Raw genomic sequence first — 23,206 nt, 5'->3', positions numbered from 1 at the left:
GTATGTATCATGAACCACACTTTAGCTGTAGGGAATATGACATTTGATAAGTATGGTAAATTCAGTTCGTTCCTTCCCACGCCAGAAGAATTGTACAAACGTATTATCAGCACCTTGTACCAACTTGAGATCAGAAATCTAGTATCCCATCTCGCACTTCAAACAATGGCTCTTAAATGCAATAGTGAATCTGAATCACCAATTCGCAGACAACACATGCAGAAATTATGGAATACTGTGCACGCATGAAACTATCTTAGCGGGCAGGGATACAAATATTCAAAGCAATGCCCATGAAGCTGGTGGACATAGTGAACCTAAAGCTCGTTGGGACCTGGTGATCTGTTTGATGCAGACAACCACGTGAATTGATTGCAAAGAAACTCAACACTTCACGCAAAAAATGCCCGGTACTGCAGCTGCGAAAGATGAAAACGGTAGTCGCTCTCTCGCCAAAAGTAAAACCCAACTAAATTAACTACCCGAACGAGATCTGCTTTTATTATCTGGGTCCTATTCTTGAGAATTTGAATATCTAGGGTTTCTTGTATTTGTTGAGGTTACAGTGAAGACAGGCGGCGAGTCTCATCACATGTCCCACTGCGGATGACATCGAGAAATAAGAACAGATCGAGGACGCCCCAAAAAACCTAATCCATCCCCTCTTGAGCGCGCACTTTAGGTGGCGTCTGCATCGACGCACCATCTGTCAGCCTCTGTAAAATTGCGTTACTGGCGTCCTAGAATGTACGTTAGAATTTGGGGTCTAGAATCATCCAGGACATCCTGCCGTTCTCCAAATCTCGCCTTATAGGCTCCTTCTGCATCAGTAGGGCTATTCTGTCTCACTGGTTACTTCTTTCAGAACCAGCTCCGCCGCTTGTAGCATCGTAGTTTCTAGTCGACATTGTTGCCTCCTGTTTGATCCCGGATAGTCAATATGGCGTTGCCCGGACAGACTACGCCTGACAATTGTCCGAGCTTCAAGCTTGTTATTGTTGGAGATGGAGGAACCGGGAAGACCACCTTTGTGAAGCGTCACTTAACGGGAGAGTTCGAGAAGAAGTACGAACCCACCATCGGTGTGGAGGTTCACCCCTTAGATTTCTTCACCAACTGCGGACGCATCCGATTTTACTGTTGGGATACCGCCGGACAGGAGAAGTTTGGAGGTCTGCGTGATGGGTATTACATCCATGGGCAATGTGCTATTATCATGTTCGATGTGACTGCAAGGCTGACCTACAAGAACGTGCCCACATGGCATAGAGATCTGTGCAGAGTGTGTGAGAACATTCCCATCGTGTTGTGCGGAAACAAGGTGGATGTGAAGAACAGGCAGGTGAAGGCTAAGCAGGTGACGTTCCACAGGAAGAAGAACCTCCAATACTACGAGATTTCCGCTAAATCGAACTATAACTTCGAGAAGCCATACCTGTACCTTGCCAGAAAGTTGGCTGGTGACGTGAACTTGCACTTCGTGGAATCTCCTGCTCTTGCTCCTCCTGAAGTTCAGATCGACTTAGCTGCGCAGGCTCAGTACGAGGCTGAGCTTGCTAAGGCTCAATCGATGCCCCTTCCCGATGACGATGATGATGCTTTTGACAATTAGATAATTAGTAAATTTTTTCCTCCTCAAGTCCTCTGCCTAATCATGGATCTGAGATGGTTGGCCGTGGCGAGGTTACGCGTTGGTTTCAGATTTTATCTCGGACAGTCCATGCTCCCTCTGACCCTGGGTAGATGTGGCTAATGTACGCCCTCGTTCAAAAGTGGAACAGAAGCTCCTTTAATGCGACCTAGCGAAGCGTACTTTTTATTATTTCAATTCCTGATACAGAATGATTATTTACCCACCAGCCTTGTTTCTGTTATGTTTCACTTCGGCACTTGCAGCGGCTATGGTCCAATAGCGCCTGAGGCACTTGTGGACTTTTCAAATATAACCCCGGTGGGGATTGACAGATGACACTAGCTCCCGTTGAGTGAAGCGAAGATTGACTTTAAGTTGGAGCGTGTGACCTATTATTAGTTATGGTATCGAGACAAGGTTTTCTATCTTTGAGATGTTAAAGTCTTCAGCAGGCATTGTTGCTGTTGTACTGCGGGATGTCTCACTGTGACCACCCAGTTTGTGAGTGTGACCGTGGCCTGGCCTATTCTCTTTAAGTTCTGTTGTCCCTGTGAAGTTCTTGGTAGGCTTTGACATTTTGGCCTTGCATCTCCTACGCACATGATTTAAACTGCGGTATTAATCGGATGACATGTGGTCTGGTTCCCATTGTTTTGAATGCCGAAGTGGACATGGGTTGGTCACTTGGGTCAGTATTTTCGGGACGTTTAGTGCAACAGTGTCTGAATGCATTTCGAAACAAAAGTCTTCACTTTGATGCCCACTCGTGGAATCTTACTGAGGAGTGTATCCGAGCATCAGAACTTGAAAAAAAAAACACTCCTTCAGTGCATCTTTCGTATCAAGAACCTCTTATCATTTGCAGTATCTGCACTGCAGTGCAAATTTGGTCCTAGTGTCTGACAGTAGACAGCTGCTAGTTGCTTGTTTCACAGCGTAATTGACATGACTGATTTGGAGAGAGAAGAAGGTGCTGAACTATCGTATATTGATGCCATGAAGCTCGTGCATGCACATGTGGATTAGTTGATGAGATATATTTTCTTAACGTACTCAATTACATGCAATACAGTAAGGTTCAACATACGTCATCCATCGTCAATTTCCGAGTGTACCAGCTACCTTACGCACAGATTCAGGATTAAGTATTGTGTGTGCCCCATGTTGCCAGCATATAAATATATTTGAAGTACGTATGCACGGTTCTACATGTGTACATACATCTGTATTTGTGAGAAATAGATTTCAAATCCCTGTCACAAAATACTTATTAGTTCATCCAGTTCCGTTTGATTTATGAATATTTACGTACATGTGTGTATGAAGACAATGGAGAAAATGAATATAGTGTTCCATATGGAATGTCCGTGCATTGGACATCTTTGAAAAAATTTAATTTAGATTAAAATGCTGCACATATTCTATACTATTTCCTTGACTAATAAATGTCTTCTATGTGGCAACTCATGATTGATATTTGTTTTGAATCAACAATAATTATGGTATAGCTATGCACTATGGTTTTATTTAATATATATTTTCTATGTGATTAGACATGACTGGTATTTGTTTTAACTCAACAACAAATTTTGTTAGCAGCATATACTAATATGATACAAAGTTTAAAGCAAGGTGTATGGTCTAATAGTAGTATGAAACTTGTATTTGATGGGTTGAAATTTATTATTTGTTCCACAAACAAGCTCCTTAGTACAAATAGACGTCTTTGTTTTTTGGCTTTTTCATTTTTGAAATTATAATCCTTGTCTTGGATCTTGTTAATTGAATCCAACAAGATCATGCCTTATAGAAATTTTATTTTATTTTATAATATAAACATAAGTTTTTATAGCAAGGTTTGTTATTTTTTTTGGTGTTAATTCCTTAAATTTAGTTATATCAATTTGCATAGACTCCAATGTCAATAAATATATTTTTGAAAATTTGGAAGTTATTTTCATGATTTGATTTGTTCTTCTTTAATCAAATCTTTTTTCTTGACTCCTTTCGAAGAGCCAATTGCTGGATGCAATGGCTTGAATATTAAATTATATTAATAAATTTATTTTTGATATAGTTAACAATAGATTTTTGACATTTTTTTTTAAACCACACTAAATTGATTAGTAAGAACTTTATTGTCCTAATCCATGTTGCAAGCAAGTTGTTGGAATTTATCAATATAAATAGTAATTGAATATGATCCTTATTGCAAAGACTAGATTTTTATATTTGGTATCATTTTTTAATTTTTTTTCTAAATGTGGCCATAAACACTTCCAAAAATGAATTTAGATTTTATAGAAGTCATGAATCATTTTCCATCAAAAATAATAAAAAAAAAACTAATAAATAGAACTATCAAATAAAATTTTGTTTATAAATTTAAATTGATTAATTTTGTTAACATACGAAAAGAATATAAGGTTAAAAAAAACTGAACTTGTTGTAAAAATCCTTAAAATTTTGATCTTATTCCAACAAACTTCTTTGATATAAAAAACTTTGGATCTTTCATCTTGTAGCAGCAAAAATATTTAGAATTACTTATGATATTCATCTACTTGCTTCTCTCAACTACAGAGCTTATTTGTATAAATATTAGGCCTTGTTGATTTCTTTCAATAGTATAGAAACAATACTTCCATAGTTGACATTACTAATGCTTAAGAATTTTTTCTAAATATTATTAAGAAGTTCATGAATATTCATAATAGTTGCAAATCTATTATTACTTCTACAAATATAACATTCATAATTTTTTTTTCTTCCATCTTTATAATAGACAACACTAACAAATCTACAAGTCATATTAAAAGAGGATAATCTACAAAAGCTAATCTATTATATAATACAACTTAGGTATAAAATATGATATAAAGAAATCTTTTCATTAGCTGAACATGGATGAACATGGATGATCAATGAAATGGGTAGATGGCAATGCAAGAGATCACAGTGCACAAGAACATGGGTTACTACTTGTATCAAATAAAATATCTTCAATGCCAACATCCAGACTTGTAAAAAAATCTTTGAGTTCCTTGATTGTATTTTTCTCACTAAAATTTATAGTTTTAAACCTTGGACCTTCTCCTTTGCAAAATTCAAGAAAAATGGAACTTTGTCAATTTAGACAACATAAGCTACTCCATCACTAACAGGTATTGAGCAGCTAGAATACCATCTGCAACCAAAAACCATAAAAATGTAAGACACTATTTTATTTTATGGGCATGTCCACTTTGTTGAAAACAACCACCAAAAGCTGACAAACAAAAAGAAATCAGATAGAAACATAACTTCTTATTGCAATTTTGTTCTAAAAATACAGAGAGTCACCAGAACTTACCAATCGAATTTAATGCTATAGACCATGTCTGGTCACAAACTTTTCACACAAACTGCCTGCACCTGGACTGCTCATTGTCCACCTCTAGAGGAATTCTCAAGCAGTTTACATCTGCTGCGATTTCCCAACTAACACAATTTTCATTTCAGGGTCACAATACTTCTGTGAGAGCTACATGAAGATATCTCACTACATGAAACATGTATCTCAAATTTCAAGTTAATTCAATTTGCATGCGTAATTTTCACGTGATTATGCCCTCGAACTATGCCAAACATTCCAAATTGAAATTGTACGTACACCATGAAAAGATTGTCAATAATGTTGAAAGATTACAGCATGAAGGGATCGTACCAAAAGGACGCGCAAGTGCTCTGCTTGACGGCGGTCCTATTCAGTAGTCACATTAGAATAACCAATCATGTCCTAAATTCTGCGAAACGAAAGTGCGAAAAAATTGATCAAACGTTAATACAAAAGATCACAAAAAATTGTTAAATCAAACGGGTAGCATGATTATTGCAATACACGACTGCTGACATGAAGATGAACAGGTGCTCGAACAATCACCAAAAAGAACACATTAGTTACAAAGCTTGTAATAACTAAAATATAGGTGAACATTCTCTTTTGAAATACTGCGCACTTGTCATTGTTCATTCTCTTCTGCTAAGGATGAATTGGTGGAATCTGCAACCAGAAAAGCATTTCAATGGCAGTCTTAGCACAGTCTTCACGCAATGCCTAACGAAGGTAATTATTCGGTCACTTTCAATTACCGAAGCTTGCACAATCTGAATATATTCATTGATTAGGTACTAATCCAAAGCAAACGCTAAGAGATGTGGTGATACGATAATTCACGTCTGCATGGAACAGAGAAATACAACAAATCAGACACTACTTGAGATTTCGACTCCAGTTTTTATCCATGGCTAATGAAACATCTACTAATCCTTTAGAAACTGCGATTTCATGTCATGATACTTCACCGCACGTTCCCCAAAACCATGTCAGCCAAAATAGGTGCACTTCTTGTAATGTACTACTACATCCTTCAGCCAGAGAAATTTGTGATATTCAATAGAATTTCGCAAAGAAAACATGATGATGGATTAAACTGTGTTGCTCAGTGGGTCCGGAATCATTGGCTGTGGGCGTACTTTTACTTCCTCGTCCATTTTGCCCACAAATTCCACAGCTCGCATGGAATGAGACTCATCTTTCTTGGCTCATCAATCGTTTCAATCACAGCAAACGCGATGAAGACATTTCCTGCATCCTCACCAAATTCATCACAACCCAGTTCTCAAACCTTGCAAGCAAGCACATCCGCGCCACAAATAGAAGCTAAAAAATCATAGTCCTTACACAAACCCACTTCAACATCATACTTCTCAACGCGAATACCCCCACATGGAACAGCAACAGATTCATGCCACACCTCTAGGACAAGTCCACAAATGCAATGAACACTTGGCATGGTCGCATGAAAAACCCCCTATAGTGAACTCGTATCGCAACCACAGCACTAAACAGCTTCAAAATGGGCACACGAAACCACGATATTCATGGATCTTAACAGACAGATATATATTTATTGCTGATTTATAAGAAATCTATGGGGTGTGAACGTGTTTTTTTTCTTCAAGTTAAGTTTTTAATTGGTGCCTAGTTTGTTTCAAGACGGCTGTCTCCTTGGCATCGCTTCGTAAAGATATACAAAGTATAGGGCTTTGTGTGATCAATTTTATGTGTTCAATTTATTTCTTTATTACAAAAAACGTGACTACTGTTTTCAACCTCTATCTAAGAATTTAGAGTGATTTTTGAAGTAGAATGCAATACGATTAATTTTCTATAGTATTAAAGTAATTTTTTAAAATTAACTTTAAGGATTTCTCTTTCCAAAGGACATAAAAATTTAGTGTTAATTATCTAAAAGATAATGAAGCAGCTTCGACAATTTAATGTACGTTTGTTAACTATACTGACATGCAATGGAATATGAATGTATTGGTCATTCTCACATACAATAAAAACTTAAGAGCAATTACCACCCATTCTGCTACATAACTGTTCAGATTCGAAACACAGCAAAACAATAACAAATTAGTAAAAAAACTGTGACATGCAACATCTGATGTGAATATCTATTAATTTCTACAACGATGGTTAATTAGGTTCTTTTCTTTTGGGGTTCAGGATAGTTAGGTTAATTACAACGGTGGTTAATTAGGTTCTTTTCTTATAGGGTTCTTTTGGGGTTGTTTGGTGTGCGGCAGTAACTATGCAAATTGATATAACTAAATTTAAGGAATTAACACCAAAAAAAATAACAAACCTTGCTATAAAAACTTATTTTTATATTATAAAATAAAATAAAATTTCTATAATACATAATATTGTTGGATTAAATTAACAAGATCCAAGACAAGGATTATAATTTCAAAAATGAAAAAGCCAAAAAACAAAGATGTCTATTTGTAATAAGGTGCTTGTTTGTGGAACAAATAATAAATTTCAACCCATCAAATACAAGTTTCATACTACTATTAGACCATATACCTTGCTTTAAACTTTGTATCATATTAGTATATGTTGCTAACAAAATTTATTGTTGGGCTAAAACAAATACCAATCATGTCTAATCACATAGAAAATATATATTAAATAAAACAATAGTGCATAGCTATATCATAATAGGTTCTATACTTAAGCTTCTACTATGTCTCAATAGGACTAGTGTTAAATTACAAATAAAATTATAAGGAGAAATATAAATACAAGGCTTTATTTTCTGAATCCCAACAACTTACTTTATACACAAGATTAAAAAAGAATAGAAGAAAAGGGAATCAACTAAGGATTTGTTCTACTATACCAACTCTCAAATATCTCTTTTTTTACCTCTTCTATACTAGATATTAATAGTCTAGTCTTATTTAGTCTATATCAACCTTAAAGACATTCCTATCACCAAATACAAACTATTCTAGGATAAATGTGTGCACTTCAATGTTATGTTCCAGAATCATGTAATAATTGTTATATCACAAAATGTTACTAATAAAATTTATTGTTGATTCAAAACAAATATCAAACATGAGTTGCCACATAGAAGACATTTATTAGTCAAGGAAATAGTACATAGCCACACAATTGCTTCTATAGCTGAGCATTGCATCTTTATAATTTAATTAACAAAAAAAAAACAAGTATTGAGAATTTGAAAAATGTTATTAATTTACTATTCATAGAATATGTTGCAAAAGCATTCTATTAGCTAGACTTTCAACTGATTAAAGACTTCAACCACATTATCACTAAAAAAATAATTTAGGTATAATTGAGCCCCATTCTTAATAAATTCTCTTATAGTTTCTTCCAATTGATTCTTAGTCAAGCTTTCAAATCAACTTCCACTACTCAAACTTAAGCCTAAAATATCAAAATAATAAATATAACTTTCATTCATAACAAAAATAAATACCTCCATCTATTTAAAGACATAGAATTTATTATTATCTACACCATAGACAAATCTACTATTGCTCAAGAAGTTTGATTAATGGCAGTTGAAAACATGCAATATACCCACCTTATTGACACAAATCATATAATATTAAAGTAGCTTTACTTATGCCTTTGCAATATATAAAATATTCAAATATTTTAGAATAATTACTAATTTTAGGTTTATGACTTCTTTAATAAACAAATAAAATAGAGCACAATTCTTTGTATTGTCTATACTTTCTTACCTATCCTTGCATTAAAAAAAAAAAAAAAAAAAAAAAAAAACTCTATTTAGCAAGATTGACTTGGCTCTTAAGATGGTTATTCTTGCTTATTCATCCAAAGTTGTTGATGTTGTATATTGTAAATATATATAATTTTTAATCTTAAACTTTCAAATTTGAAATTTATAAGCCTTGCTTTTAATTTGAATGTATCTTACGATATGTCTATATTACACTTAGATTCATTATATAATACTTAAGCTCAAATTCTTAGATCATCCAAATTAATAATTAAGTTCTATTTCTTTCTTACTACTGATAGTAACATAGGTTCTTTGCCATATAATAGCTGATAATGACTAAAAAAATATATAAGTATTTGTTAATTAAAGCAATAACATATAGCTATTTAAAATAACTTTAAAGTTCAATTTCTGTAGTATTTTTGTTAACAATCTGTAGTTATGAAATCCATGCTTGATTGTCTAAACCACGCTCTTTTCTAATTTATTGATCTCTAAATAGTCTCCAGATGTTGTGAAGTGATCAGTTAAAGCTTTAGTGTACAATTCTTTAAAATATTCAAGGCATTTTCTTTTCTAATCTATCAACACTTATACATGGCCTCTAAATTTAGTAAGAATATAATCTAGAAAATCAATTGTCAATTATGGTCACTATTTAAAATTTGATACTTTAATTTTTTTATTTTAAAAATCCAATAACAAAGGATTTGGTAAGTAGAATAAAAGAGATTTATAATATATATATATATATATATATATATATTTAATTTAAAGAACTTAAGAAAAAAAAAAAAAAAAAAAAAACTGATAAAGCTATTTTTAGAAAAGAACAAATTTTAATCAAAGTTGGTGATAAGATATGGTTACTTTGTTATGATATCAAGATTAATTAATCTTATGATAAGATTGATTATAAAAGACTTTTAATATTTTTATCTAAAAATAAATTAATCTAGTGGCATATTGATTGCAATTACTACTATCAATAAAGATTCATTATGTATTCTATGTTTTTCTTATTGAGCCTTATATAGCAATTAATATATTGAAAAGAAAGCAATGACTACCACTTCTTGTTGAAATAGATAACAACCAAAAGATTGAAGGAAAAGAAGTCTTGGATTCAAGATTGCACCAAAATAAATTAGAATATCTTGTACATTGGTGAAAATATGATATTAATGAATATTTACAATAGCCATGTCAAAATCAACAAATGTGTCAAAACTTGTCTACTTAGTTTTGATTTATCTACTTTCTATATTTGAATGACACAAGAGTGTTATACTTCTTTAGAGTTTTTTTGTGATTCATGTTCTTAACATAATATACATAGCACTAGTTAGATCTTGTCTGATACAACTATACACAATTTATTCTCTTCTATCACCACATTGCAATCTACATCTTTCAATTAATTACATATTTTTAATATAATTGTACCAAAATTTGTAATTTTGCAAACATACTTCTCTATGCTCAATAAAGCCTTGTATTCTTTCTAATCCATCATTTGATGCATCTTATTAATTGAAAGAAGAGAGATAGGATAGATTTTCTATAAAAAGTATTCATTTTAAAAAATAATTTTTAAAAATAATTCTAAATTAATACTTTTAACTTATGTATTTTCAAAAAGAAGTATATATAATAAAATTGGATTATAAAACCACTTTTAATAATAAAAAGAATAAAATCACATTTGTTATTATTATTATTATTATTATTTTGGCTAAATATCTTGTAGCTCCATATATTTATTTTACATAATTTTATGTTTTTTATGTTTTTTATGTTTTTATGTTTTTTATGTTTTTTTTTTTTTTTGTATCATGCATCTTGTTGTTTGATTGATTTATTTATTTATTTTATCCTTAGTTCCTATTTATATTTTATTAATCCACAAAATTAATTAGCCACACAAAATAAGTCTAATGTATAAAATCTATTTATTTTTCATTGAATTATCTATGCTAGTCTTAGATATGATTATATTTTTTCTCTTCATTTGTTGGTTTTTTTATAAAATATTTGCTTGTTTTAAGCACTGTTTGTTATTTATTAATTAGTTTTTCTATTGTTGAACTAGGATGTTTTTTTTATTGAATCTAGAGTTGTTTGTTTCTTCATGCTATCTCCCATTATTATATTATACTTCCATTCTTGTTCATTTATTTTTTTGTATTCTTAATATTATTATTCCTTTATATTTTTTTCCTTCTTTGACTTCAATTCTTTATTTTAGCTTGTATTTAGCTACCTTTTTAAATCTATTTATGATGGTTCTAGTTCTTCATTACATCAAAGTGTCATATACTTTGATTTTCTATTAATCAAAATTGTTTTTGTGACTTAGCACACTGATTTGTCATTTCTAGTGTTTCTTGAACTTCTTCATTACCATTCAAAACCTTACACTTAGGCACACTTCTATACTTGTTAATGCATATATGACATCTAGACATCCCAAATTGACACCCAAGATGCATACATACTTGCTATAATTGTACAATACACATACATATCTAAACTTTAAAATTCACATATATATATATATATAACAAAACTTCCACAATACCTTTCAATTTTGCACACTAAGAGAGAAGCTTTTTAACTACTTTCTCAACTACTATAAATTCTTCCAATTTTTTATAATATTCTATTATATTTTGTAAGTTTTATTTTTTTAACTAATTAGAAATTACAAACTAGTTGAAAATAAACTATCTTATAATCAACTTCAATCTTTCATGGATTTGTTTTCACCAATAAACCCAAATAACCACTACAATAACCAAGTGAGTTACTTGGAGTGTGGATGCCTGACTTGACTTGACTTGACTTGGTTTTCCCAACACTTTCATCATGTCTAGTTCATCTCTTCAGTTAACCTGCCAACTGGTTTTTCCAACCATTTGCCGAAGTGTGCTTCCTGTGAGCTTCTCGCCTCCCATTGTCACTCCACCTTGGACACACAATGGGTCTGCTCCAAAAAGTGCTGATCACAACCTCACCCTGCCGAACAGTTTCACAGATGACAATTTTGCAGTGCACGGATCTGCTTTTTCAATGCAACAAAGTCAGCTACCGCAGTACTGGATTGCAATTTACCTGTGCGAAGATGAGGTGTTAAAACTTCAAGGCTTCAAGATTTCCAACGGAGAACGTTCTCATATCTCTGGTACTTCAGAGATTGACTTGGATGCTAGAACTTCAAGGTTTCAGTCATCTATTCTGGTTTGCTGAAGTTCACACAGGATTTCCCTTTCCTGGATACCAGACTTCGTGCTACAAAGGACTAATTTTGAACAGGTAGGCACACAAGACGATCTTACGAAGTGCAATGCACCGGCAGAATGGTTATCGGATTCGTGTGATTCCCACTCCCCAGCAATTGTGTTGTTCTTAAAATCATGACTGTTCAGCAATTAGTGACGTGTGAGGCTTGATGGATAAAGACCTCCTCTATCTGGAGTCGCACATCTAATTATTCTGCAGAATTAGAATTTGTCGTTAGTTTGACAATTCTGAAATCGGTCTATCGGAAGACAATAGCTGCAGTTACAAAACTTACTCTAAAGCTTTCTCATTTTGAAGTCGCGAGCAAGTTCTTCAGCGGTCATTCCTTCTCACATGGTCACATTTCCAGTAGCAAGCAGGGAGGCATTTCAACCACTACAAAGATTAGGACACTCGAAAAAACTTCACTCCCAAATAGAATGTACTGATCCTTTCCCTACTTGGGTATCTCGGCTAGAATTTGGTACGGAGTGCCTGGTCGACGTAGTTATCAACATGGAATGGATATACTGTTGACGACCTCAAAGCAGAGCTTGCAAACCCCATGTTCAGGACATATCAATGCATTGCATTTCTATGCCAAAGTCGGACCACCTCGGTTTTCTGAATACTCTATTTAACGTTAACGCCGTATGTGCTATATATCCAGCCTGCTTGCTTGAGTCAGCAAACACGTTGAATAGCAATCAGGATAAGCTGCATCTAGTTCATAGAGGTAAACACGTTTCTGAAAGAGGTGCAAGATCTTTCCTGGTATATTAAATGATAAAAAAAGAAACACCCATACTCTAACAGTCCGTGACAAGCTCAGCAAATTGGCGGCTGCAACTAACAAGGGTCAGCAAGGTCACATCATGAATGACCCGAATGAATCAAACTAACTCTCAGGCTTCTTGCAGTTGACACATACTTAGTATGCTCGTGCCGTACCAGAAAAGTGTCGTCGGGACAAAAATGTTCATCGACAAAGGTTCTTCTCAAGTACTGCTCAAACACTAAATTGATGCACCTTCCACTAGTGCTCCGGAGAAACCCTACGTTTCGGCGTAAATCTAAGCTGGTAGCTTCAGCTTCTCGTTGTTCTTCCAGCTGCAACACCGCATTCACACAATCAGAAACCCAAAATGTAAGAATTTGACACAAGAATCCAAAGAAGTGACCCTATATCATTAACACGCATGACTTTGCAACCAAACATTTCAACAAACTCCTTTGCGAGGAATGCGATGGTTGCAAGTCAATACCTCTTAAAGTAGTAATAAAAGAAATCGACGTACAAGGCCGTCTGAACGATTCCTGCCATCCAGGCTACAAGCAACAAAGCATGCGATTAGGTAGTGTGAAGAACACATACATGAATCTTATCCATACATGTACATTTAACCAACGGATGCAAAATGAAAGCATCACCACAACAAAAACATCCCATATGCACCCAGTATTGCAAGCGATGAACAAAGAGTACATGAGTTTACGTACTTATCCATCGACGGTAGTGATTTTCCGTAAAATACCGATAGATCCAATTGATGAGGTAAAATCCTCGATAAGCTCTGCCAAGAAAAGAATGAGCATAGTAACAAAGTGTCAGACTTCAACAAGCATCACATGAAATAATTGTGATTCACTGCTAACGAAATGTAAAAGGCAACATTTTTAATTTGCAATAATAGCGCACCCGAGGAAGAACACATAGTTGCCTGTCAAGTTGTCGACATTCTTTGACCTTTGTAACAGTACCAATTGGGGAATGATAGCAACCGCTTCCAAATACAGAGAGAAAGTCCATAAAACCTGTTCCGTTTGAACATGGATGAAAATATGCAACTTGTAACAATAGAGGAAATTAAACTCTTTCACGCAAAGTATATCAGCCAGCATTTAAAATAAGTCATAAATTTTAAGCATTCGTCATATTCTACGATAAAATAATTTTCTTCGGTTCCCACCTCAAGTAACATACACATAAGTCTGAGATGCTTATACTTACCTCCCGAACGGTGAACCTGTTGTTGAGAACCAAAGCCAGTAGAAAACACGGCAGAACCAGAAAATAATGACGGAAAGTGTCGTTGTTCTTATCATACGACAGTCGCACTGTCTTGTGGCGTCTCATGTACCACACAATGGAGAAAGAGGTGCCCAGGAATATCAGCTTCATCACAGTATTGTACAGAGATATGTAAGTGGTAAAAATATCCAAGTACCGCGTGGCAAATACAAGGGCATACAGCTCCTGCGTCTTTAACGAGATCCCTGAGTGAATACAAACAAGGGCAGCCTATTTAGAATTCCTCCTAAAACCAAAAACATCCTACGCATACCAATACTACTTCCCAGCTGCAGTAACAGTGCATGTCACGGACCTTTCTCGTCATACTCCGAGTTGAAGAGTTCCCAGGGTTACAGTTAAAAATGGGCAAACGACAGAAAGCTAGACAACAGCACATACAACATAAAAATGAAAGAATGACTGCGCCGAACATAATACAACGCAACAAAATGTGATGCAAGTGAATCCAGTTGTCATAGCATTAACAAAGTGGATAAAGATCTGTTGGTGTAGTTAAGTAAGCACACAAACAAAACCCTCTTATCAGCTCACTATAACCACCCAACATACTCAGTCATGCATGTTTTGCTTTGCATTAGTGGGATACGGAAACACCAACCTCTCGAAAGTTGACTGCATAATATCTTTAAAATTGATTCAAGTTCAACAAGAAAAAACGATGGGGAGAGCAACAGTAGCGATTACTAAACATGTGTAAGAAAATACAAGCGCGAAGACATCGAGAATGGGGGTACCCGCGCATGATTTGATGGTGTGGATCTTCAACAGCAACACGATTATACTCATCAAGTGCGTCAAATCCCCCGTAAGCCTGAAGATATTCATCCTGGCAGCTTCGTATACCCAGCCACTAAACTGCAACACAAGATAGTTTAATCTTCAAATTGAACGTGTCACACCATCTCTACCATCACTAAATCCTAACACCACAAGGAAACCCTCCCAAAATCTCAAAACTCCTTCAATCAAGCGTCCTCAACAGCAGGGGAAGTGATAAAACGTCATTGCTATCGCTAACACCCTGTAAAATACAACATACCGCTAGAGTCATTCTTCACGTCTCACCTGTGAGGCTCGTCAAGATCCAAATCCAAAGCCCTCACCAGTAGCAACCACCACAGGTCAATGCCTCTCAACCCTAACACCTCAAATGACTGGCAATACTGAATGCAAGTGATTCATTCCCACGCACAATACCAATTGAAAAAAGGATCAATCGACGCTCTCTCCCGCTTCGACGTTCTCCCGCTTCTGAGTGCAGACGCGATTCGGGGCTCCGATTCAGCGCTCAAGCCTCGGCGTCACGACGCAGTCTGAGTACCGAAAATTTCATCATCTCCCACGTCTTGTTACTCTCCCGGACTCCCACATACCCGACCTGCTCGATACCCTCTTATACCCGTTTTATGTCTGGGTATGAATATAGAGATATTCTTCAATATCCTCGTGTAATTAGTGTGGACATTATATAACATGACCTGTTTTCAACATTTTTAGTTGGATTCTACTACCTTGATACATTAGCCATTAGAATTATACTGTATTCTAATTCTAATGCCCTTTTTTTTTTTTTTTTTTTTTTTTTTCCCACCCAATTATTGCAATCAAAAGTATTTTGCTATTTTTCCACTTTGTAGATAAGTTTTACAACCATAAATACCAACACATATATTTTTTTTCCCCTCTTTTTTGTATTTATTCTTGGTAAAAATAAAAATACAACAAATTATTGGTTGACATTCTGGTCTTATAAATGCCTGAATAGTTCTACCATGTCTTCAACGAAAAGTAAGTATTTCTGTGTTTTTTTAGTGCACCAAATTCTTTAACACTTCTTCAAAGTATCATATTTGTGTGCTATCAGACACCTCCTTTGCATGGGTACATTTTTAGTGATTTTTTTTTATTTTTTTATTTGCATCTTGTGCACCTCAAATTCCGTATCAACAAACACAAAAACATCGTTAGAAATAGCAATGATAACTTTATTTTAAGCTATTCAAATGCTATAAGAAAATCTAGTTTGTTGGTCGAAATGTTTTCTTTTTTCCAAGTATGACGAACGTTTTGACAAAAAAATAATCTTAAAATTTTAATCTCTTTTTTATATTTTTTTGATATTCCTATCTTAATAAAAAATTAATTAAAACTGACAATTTTTTTATTCCTCAAATTTTAAAACCACCAAATTATAATTATTCCACTAAGAGATGTTCAATCCCTAGGCATCTTACACTTTGTGTTCACAATTTCATTATTTGGAGGATGATTATTCCTCTCACAAAAATAGGAATTAGCAAAAACTAAACACTTTTTATATACATGTGACCTTTCGTTCAAATAAACAGGATAATTTATTAGGGGAAGGAAACAAGAAAAATAAATAAATAAATAAATAAAAAAACATGAGCAGAAATGAGGTAGATTAAGTGTGTGTTTGTGCATGAGAGCATATCAGACATCTTAAGTAAGTATGTCGGTAAACACATTAAATAAGATCGATTTAGTTTACTCCTTAATTCAAGGTTATTTACAGCTCATAAGCTTACAATACACCGTCCACTGCATTGTGAGCTTGTGAATTTTGGTAACCTTATGACGCTGTGAGCTTCTGCCCCTTTCGTTGCCTCCGCAACAGAAAGCCGCAGCTCACCCACGCCGCGAGCATAACTCACCCTCACAACGTCTCCAAAATTGAAGCACTGAGAAGCTTAAACCTCGACATGGACTATGTTTGCTGTTTATACAGCAAATTTTGCTTCACAAGTTTGGGCGGTAAGAAGCGTTGGAAAGGTACCTAGTGAGCATAACTCACACTGTCATCGAACGGCATCGGGTACTCTGGTTGCGAGATCTGCAAGAGGCGTTGGTAGTCGTACTCACACACCTGGATGCGAAGCAAAGCGATGAAAGGCTTCCGAGGTGCTTGCAAGTAGTCGCACTCCTTTGTCTCAAACTTCTCGGTACCGATTCCAGGAATCTGTATCAAAAGAAACCTCAACTTCTCAAGCTAACCGTGTGGAACATCTAGATTCGGGGGAAAGGTAGAATCGACGGCGAAATCAACGCGGCAAAGAGGAACTATATTTTAAGTTCGCGGTTCAGATTCAGAAGCTGCGTGACCTATGAATTACACTCAGGGACTCTCGCAAAAAACACGAAGAATTTTAAGAGGCAGAGATGGCGGGCATAGGAGCTCCCGACCATGGCCACGGAACTGGAGTGTGCGGTTTTGGGGTCGTTCCAACACATCCACACAGATTCACCAGATACTTTGCTTTTGGAAGCTTATGGTGAGAGGAAGCATGGAGCCCACACTCCGCTTGCTGCATGGCATAGAAAATGGACCCCGTGCAAGGAAAAAAGTTTTATCTGCAATCTGGCACGTTGTTGCGGGAATTCTACAGAGTGACGCCAGCTTCAAACCTTCTATTCGATTGGAGAGAGGTTTTCTTCGATGGTGTAGCAATGACTTTCCCAAGACTCCAGAACTTGAGGGATTGCGTGATTGATCTGATTCTCTGTCCGATTTCTTGTTTTTGAAGGCTCCGTGAACGTGTTGAATTCTTGCAAGATGGAGGACTTCTGAGTGTGTGGCAGTTGTTGTTGCCCTCTATGTTGGGTGTGACAATCTGTAGAAGGATGTATTTGACATTTTGTGCTGGACGAGTTGAAGTCGGGAGCCGTATGCGAAAAGGTGATTCGCAGATTTTGGTCGTTCATGTTTTTGTTGCTGCTTTTGAGAATTTAGGTTCTGGCTGGATTGTCCCATATAACATACTCGTTCTCACATTGGCTTTTGGACTTGTTCATTTGCCGCAATTGTATGTGCAGGCATGCGCGAGCTAGCTATGCTCATGCGCGCAATAAACTCTGAGAAGCGATTTCTGTGTAGTCTGCAATGTCTCAGAATTCTATGATCTGCCTCTCATGAAATCAACCTCCACGTTTGGCTCTATGGCGATTATCCAGAGCTTGCTGGCTGAACGTGCGAGGCCAGTTTTTTCTGAGGCCTCCGCTTCTTTTTCTTTAGACTGTTTAAGGGCGCCACGGCAATGGACACAGAGCGTATCGTTTTTCACCAGAGGAAATTACTTGCAGGGGAGGCATATGGCAAAGAGAATGGTGATCTCACTCAGAAGAAATTCCCTCCTGAACTACGTTTGGTTTGGAGACACGTCCATGATCAAATTCGCCCCTCATGTTATGCGTTCTTATGCAATATCGAAACAATGCAGTAGAGATTGTGATGAGCCTTTGATACACTGTTTAGCATTAAATCTCAGATCTATATTCAGCCTCCCACGTGGGCACGGAGTCGCACAGGATGAAGAGAGTCAGGAATGTGGAGGACATGGTCTACTTCGCTATGCTATTTTCACCTTCGTGGGACTCATGGGAGGACTTAGTATGTTATTTTCTCTTGTTCATGAACCAGCTTTGGCGTTGTCGACTCACGAATTTGTCGATATGAATCTAGAAAGTAATGATGTGACACTCGATCGAGACTCTGAGGCTCAAACGATGGAATCAAGTTCAGTTTTCTTGGGCTGCCCCGCGAGAGGCCGTGCAGCACCTTTGAGCCTTTTGTTGAGGCAAGTTGATTCTTCGAAAGGAAACTTGCTGATGACGAAATCTTTCATGAAGTCAACTTACTTACTGCAGAACATGGCTGCAACACTAAATTTCAGTCGCGGTGAGTTGGATGTCAAACATCTCATGCTCGTGTGTTTCGATTACTAATGTGAACTCTTTGTTCACAGGTATCCGAGAAACTTTAAGGACCACTCCAGCTTCCAGTTTCTGACCCCGGACATAGTTCGAGAGTGGGCGGGCGAGAGCTCAGGGGCTAGTTATGGTCAGATAGTTGCAGCTCGAGAGGATAAAACATCGAAGAAGGATATGTACACACGTGACGCGTGGATGGGCATGCGACGACTGGAGCAATACGGACGTTTGGTGGAGAGCATGGAAGACAAGGAAAAACTCTGTGTGGACTGTGTCCGGAACCGCAGGTAATTGCTCCACACCTATGTAATGCAATTTGTCATGGACACCAATTTGCAGTGAGACAATTGAAGTGCTATATCTGATGTAGAAACCCTAAGTATTATTCTAGAACTGCAGATTTTATGTGCATTCTCTTGGTAGAGCCTAATATGAACGAACTGGCACATTTTTCTTGATCGCAGGCTTCTCGAGCAGGTGTGGCAGACCGTCTCAAATGTACGCCCTCTCAAACACCTCGAATTTCGTAGTTCGCTTTAAATGTTTGCCGATGCGCATGTCTTGCTAGCTGATTGTCTATCGAGTGAGTAGTATCGTTAATTTATGTTATGATACTTACCATCTCGCACGCGGAAACCATAATTCTTTCTTGCTGGAATTAGTGAATTTGATAGTGATATTTTTTTGTGCAGGACTACTATGATCATTATGGCAGGTACTATCATATTCCGCATACAGATTACTTGTATCTGGAATAGTGCTACCTGATTCTCAACGTCAGGAAAACTGATAGCAACATCTATCCTGATATTGCCTTCGGGACGGAGCCAGGGTTTGTGTATGCATTCAACCCTGCGCACATAAATTCATGTCTAGCTTTTCGCCATCAAAAAATGGGTTACCTTTGTTGAACCTGAGTTTCGTCTGAATATTTGGTTGCAGCTTTTCCCAATCACAATGGGCAGGCGAGTTATACCGCACACTATCCAAGGCTGGGGGGCTTCTCGAAACCAAAGCCGAAACGTACTGATCATCTAGTCCTTCTTTTTCATTATTATTGAGGTTAATGTGACGTTCAAGTTCGTTTCTCCTCGTGAAGGTGATCTAATCTCTGGGCTGCTGCGGAAATGTTAGGTATGCAGCAGTTAAAGAAATGGTGTCACACCTTGGTGATAAGTACAGCTCTTTTCTCGTTCCGAATGAGTATCGCCTAGCAATTCATCGCCCTTTGCAGTCTGAAATCAAGTACTTATCCTACCAATACACTGGGATTGGCATGGAGGTAATAACCGCTAGGTCTCTTGGAGTAAGAATTTCGTGCTCCAGTCGCAGATGGTTATGTCTTTTTTTCCCTAATTGTTGCGAGGAATAAAAGCAGCTTTCGATACATCAGACAATTCATACTGGATCCATCTTTCGAGTTTGTGCTCTGGCTCTTGGGAAACAATTGGCCACAAGTAATGAATCACAGGTGTATCGCTCACTATGTTTATGGTTTCGAACTTTTATCCTTCTTTGCTTCTTATATTTATGAGCTTTCGAATTGAAGCTCTATTTACACTACTTGCTGATTTTTGGGATGTCCCTGGCTATTTTTCTCAATGTCTTAGACTTTCACCGTTTGAATTACGTTCCTCGGGGGTATGTTACAGCTAGGAGGTCGGTCTTTAGACGGGAGCTTCACCATTGTGGCTCCATTTGCTGGCTCTCCTGCAGAAGAGGTTAAAAACTCCCTCTCTTTAAGTACATGATAGTGGGGGTGAGGTGTGCTGAATATTAGCACTTCGGCTTTTATAACAGTTTCCAGCATTATGATTGATGTAAATTTTTCCTTTTAAAGAGTATCGCGCTCATATAATTTCTCTAGAAGGTAAGATACCAAAGGTACGTATGCATGTATTAGTTTATTGATGTTTTTATTTTATGAGCAAGGAAGTCAGTTGGTCACAGGATAGAAATGAAATATGAGTAACCTAGCTTTGAAGGGTGGGCTACGCAGGCTGGAATTCTAGGAGGTGAGAAACTTGTGGCAGTTGATAACATGAGAATGGAGTCAGTGAGCCGAGACGAAGCGGTAGCTCTTTTGCGAGGTCCTATCGGCTCAATGGTTTGATTTTGTTCCTTCCCTTATTCAAGAGCGGAAAGTACGTATAAGATTTTATATGGTTTTGACCTGGAAGTATTCATCCATTACTCACCGGTGGGCGTTTCTGTCTTGCAGGTTGAATTGTCAATTGCTGGAGAGGATCCCAAGGTGGAACCGCGAACATTACTAATAGAGCGACGGACTTTGCCCTTACCCCCCTTGCAGAGTCGTATGCTTGATGCGGGGAACGGTCGATTGGTTGCTTATATGCGTCTTCATTACTTCACTCACGAAGGAACCAAGAAAATGGCCTCTGCCATACGAGAAGGAGAAGCACTTGGGGTAGATGGCTACAGTAAGTTCACCACTAACAACCATTACACACGTCTGTGAGATTGACATTGCATCTCGTGTACAACTCGTAAGTCTTCTGACAATCAAGTTGACTCATTTCGTACTGTGTGCAGTCTTGGATCTCCGAAATAACCCGGGAGGTGTCTTCGAGGAAGCAGTTGCAATGGCAGTGAGTCCCACTTAAGTGTGCCATACACATATTCATTATTTAAATCCTGAATCTAGTTTGTTCTAATTTCTCTGCTTTTTTTTTTTTGTGTTGGTTCTTGCTTCAAGTTCAAAACTTCTCATCGGTTTATCCTCTTCGCACATCTTTTTGCAACATATGTTAGTCCGTATGCTGTGCCCCGTTTTGCTGCATTGAAATAGAATTATACCTTTGTTTCTCAATGTTGTCACTTGACACATTCCAGGCTATCATTGTCTCTAGTTGTGTGAGGTATGTAGATTTTTTTCTGTCTCGTAATTAATTTGTATTCCTCTCAGGACATCAGAGAACTCTTGGAATGAATGTGGCAGGCTCTATGGCTCGACTGCAAAGGCTGCAACGTAACTGAAACAGTCCGTAGTAACGAGGCTGACATCGAAGATCTTGTATACACTGTGGGAAATTTGCCGGTTAGTTTCTTGTCGTCTTTCTATCCTTGTATTTGCTTGTCAGTTGCTGCGATGCATCTATTCAAATAAAAAAATTGTGGTTATTCATGTCGTGCAGAAGGATGTGTTTCTGAAGCACCCAGGAGCACTCACGCATGCCCCCTTGACCGTCATTACAAATCGAGACAGCGCTAGTGCCAGTGAGGTAACTTTTAACTCTTTTGTAGATAAAAAAAGGAACAAATAGTTCGTTGTGGACATCTGGAAAATACCTCCAGATAAATATGTTCCTGTTAGCCTCCAATGGAAGCTTCTGATGGAAAGCTCTTGGTGGTTTGTTTCTGGGCAGGTCTTGACTGGAGCGCTTCATGACAACCATCGTGTTATGACTGTAGGTGAACGAACCTTCGGGAAAGGCGTTGTTCAGGTACTAAATTCCACAAATTTGAACCTACTTTCTCGCCTAATTTACTGTGCCATTATTTTTGCTGAAAACACTGGCCATGCAGACCCATCCACTTACTAACATGTTCTCTGATTTGTGTCGGTTTGCTCAGTATTATTTCCCTATGGACGATGGAAGTGGTTTAAAGCTCACTGTGGCGAAGTACCTCACACCAGACCACTATGATATTTCTAAACGGTACTGTAACCTAATCCTATGTTTTATTAGCAATTGCGCTCTTGTGCTTCGTTTCAATTGAAGTTATCCATCTCTCCTCCTGCCCCAAATTTTTATCGATCGCTCTGCTAACGGTCATTTTTTGTATGATTCTGGAGTTGCAGGGGCGGCATAGAGCCTGATAAAGCGTGTCATGACTACCCACATGGGAAAGACTCATTAGACACATGCATTGAAGAAGCTTTGAAGATGTTAGTTGTCAAAGAAGCCCCTGATCATGCATCTTATCCCTCTCCCATGCCCTACCGTTGGCTTCCTCTCTCAAAGAGTTGGGCTAAAGGATCATACTAGAGATCAAAAGAGCCGAGTGATCTGCCAAGTAGAGGAATTAGGTGTGTGTGTTGTGAAACTAGTTGACAAACTCTAAACCATGGAGCATGGTACGTTCTTTAGTGTAAAAAGTTGGAAGGTTGTTCAATCGTTGTTAGATTTTGTATTAAAATTGACTATATAATCTGCAGAGATACTGCAGGGTGACTACTTATGGATGACATTTACATCCTCATTTAGAATGAAGTATTTCCACATCACCATTTCATGCAGGGTGATAACTTTTTGTGTAGGGCGTAAAAATGATGAATGTTTACGGATACACAAAGATGCTTGGCACCTAGTGACGACAATAAGGGGA

At 37.0% G+C, this 23,206-nt stretch overlaps 3 protein-coding genes and 1 long non-coding RNA gene across 8 annotated transcripts; 2 read left to right on the top strand and 2 right to left on the bottom strand.

Moving 5' to 3' along the window:
* Nucleotides 1-171: 171 nt before the first annotated feature.
* Nucleotides 172-2,169, top strand: LOC112286279 (GTP-binding nuclear protein Ran1A). Its single transcript, XM_024528026.3, has one exon. It carries the CDS (start codon nt 941-943, stop codon nt 1,610-1,612), a length of 672 nt encoding a protein of 223 aa, XP_024383794.1. The 5' UTR covers nt 172-940; the 3' UTR covers nt 1,613-2,169.
* Nucleotides 2,170-3,058: 889 nt separating this feature from the next.
* Nucleotides 3,059-7,474, bottom strand: LOC112287054 (uncharacterized). 2 transcript variants are annotated; one of them, XR_012218263.2, is made up of 5 exons: nt 6,430-7,474; nt 6,149-6,260; nt 5,340-5,675; nt 4,986-5,113; nt 3,059-4,820 (listed from the first exon to the last, which is right to left on the bottom strand). It is a non-coding gene; the product is annotated as an uncharacterized LOC112287054 (long non-coding RNA). The 2 variants fall into 2 exon arrangements; XR_016504731.1 differs by having other exon boundaries at nt 4,986-5,675.
* A 5,304-nt stretch (nt 7,475-12,778) lies between these two features.
* On the bottom strand, nt 12,779-15,434 carry LOC112287141 (ER lumen protein-retaining receptor). 4 transcript variants are annotated; one of them, XM_024529886.3, is made up of 7 exons: nt 15,168-15,434; nt 14,863-14,983; nt 14,045-14,310; nt 13,733-13,848; nt 13,534-13,607; nt 13,299-13,362; nt 12,779-13,143 (listed from the first exon to the last, which is right to left on the bottom strand). In XM_024529886.3, exons 1-7 carry the CDS (start codon nt 15,177-15,179, stop codon nt 13,107-13,109), a joined length of 690 nt encoding a protein of 229 aa, XP_024385654.1. In that variant the 5' UTR covers nt 15,180-15,434; the 3' UTR covers nt 12,779-13,106. The 4 variants fall into 4 exon arrangements, with proteins under 4 accessions (XP_024385654.1, XP_024385655.1, XP_024385656.1 ...); XM_024529887.3 differs by having other exon boundaries at nt 15,194-15,434; XM_024529888.3 differs by having other exon boundaries at nt 15,321-15,434.
* Nucleotides 15,435-17,416: 1,982 nt separating this feature from the next.
* Nucleotides 17,417-23,126, top strand: LOC112286653 (uncharacterized). Its single transcript, XM_024528749.3, has 16 exons — nt 17,417-17,825; nt 17,963-18,723; nt 18,892-19,143; nt 19,321-19,354; nt 19,549-19,571; nt 19,799-19,879; nt 19,991-20,138; nt 20,509-20,577; nt 20,856-20,963; nt 21,078-21,297; nt 21,410-21,465; nt 21,816-21,914; nt 22,012-22,098; nt 22,243-22,320; nt 22,451-22,536; nt 22,680-23,126. Exons 2-16 carry the CDS (start codon nt 18,059-18,061, stop codon nt 22,864-22,866), a joined length of 2,193 nt encoding a protein of 730 aa, XP_024384517.1. The 5' UTR covers nt 17,417-17,825; nt 17,963-18,058; the 3' UTR covers nt 22,867-23,126.
* Nucleotides 23,127-23,206: the final 80 nt, after the last annotated feature.

This window comes from Physcomitrium patens, chromosome 9, assembly GCF_059467195.1.
Source record: "Physcomitrium patens ecotype Gransden chromosome 9, ASM5946719v1, whole genome shotgun sequence".
Classification (NCBI taxonomy): Eukaryota; Viridiplantae; Streptophyta; class Bryopsida; order Funariales; family Funariaceae; genus Physcomitrium; species Physcomitrium patens.
Note: the sequence above shows the minus strand (reverse complement) of the source record. Positions and strands in the feature narration are given on the sequence as shown.

What these genes read in the sequence shown, in the direction of transcription:
- LOC112286279 (XM_024528026.3), top strand. Translation starts at nt 941, where the DNA reads ATGGCGTTGCCCGGACAGACTACGCCTGACAATTGTCCGAGCTTCAAG.
- LOC112287141 (XM_024529886.3), bottom strand. An exon ending in ACAGGTTCACCGTTCGGGAG is followed by an intron (nt 13,849 to 14,044) that starts GTAAGTATAAGC and finishes CAAACGGAACAG; the next exon opens with GTTTTATGGACTTTCTCTCT. An exon ending in TCACTACCGTCGATGGATAA is followed by an intron (nt 13,363 to 13,533) that starts GTACGTAAACTC and finishes TGTTGCTTGTAG; the next exon opens with CCTGGATGGCAGGAATCGTT.
- LOC112286653 (XM_024528749.3), top strand. Translation starts at nt 18,059, where the DNA reads ATGAAATCAACCTCCACGTTTGGCTCTATGGCGATTATCCAGAGCTTG. An exon ending in GAGGTCCTATCGGCTCAATG is followed by an intron (nt 20,964 to 21,077) that starts GTTTGATTTTGT and finishes TCTGTCTTGCAG; the next exon opens with GTTGAATTGTCAATTGCTGG. An exon ending in ACAGCGCTAGTGCCAGTGAG is followed by an intron (nt 22,099 to 22,242) that starts GTAACTTTTAAC and finishes GTTTCTGGGCAG; the next exon opens with GTCTTGACTGGAGCGCTTCA.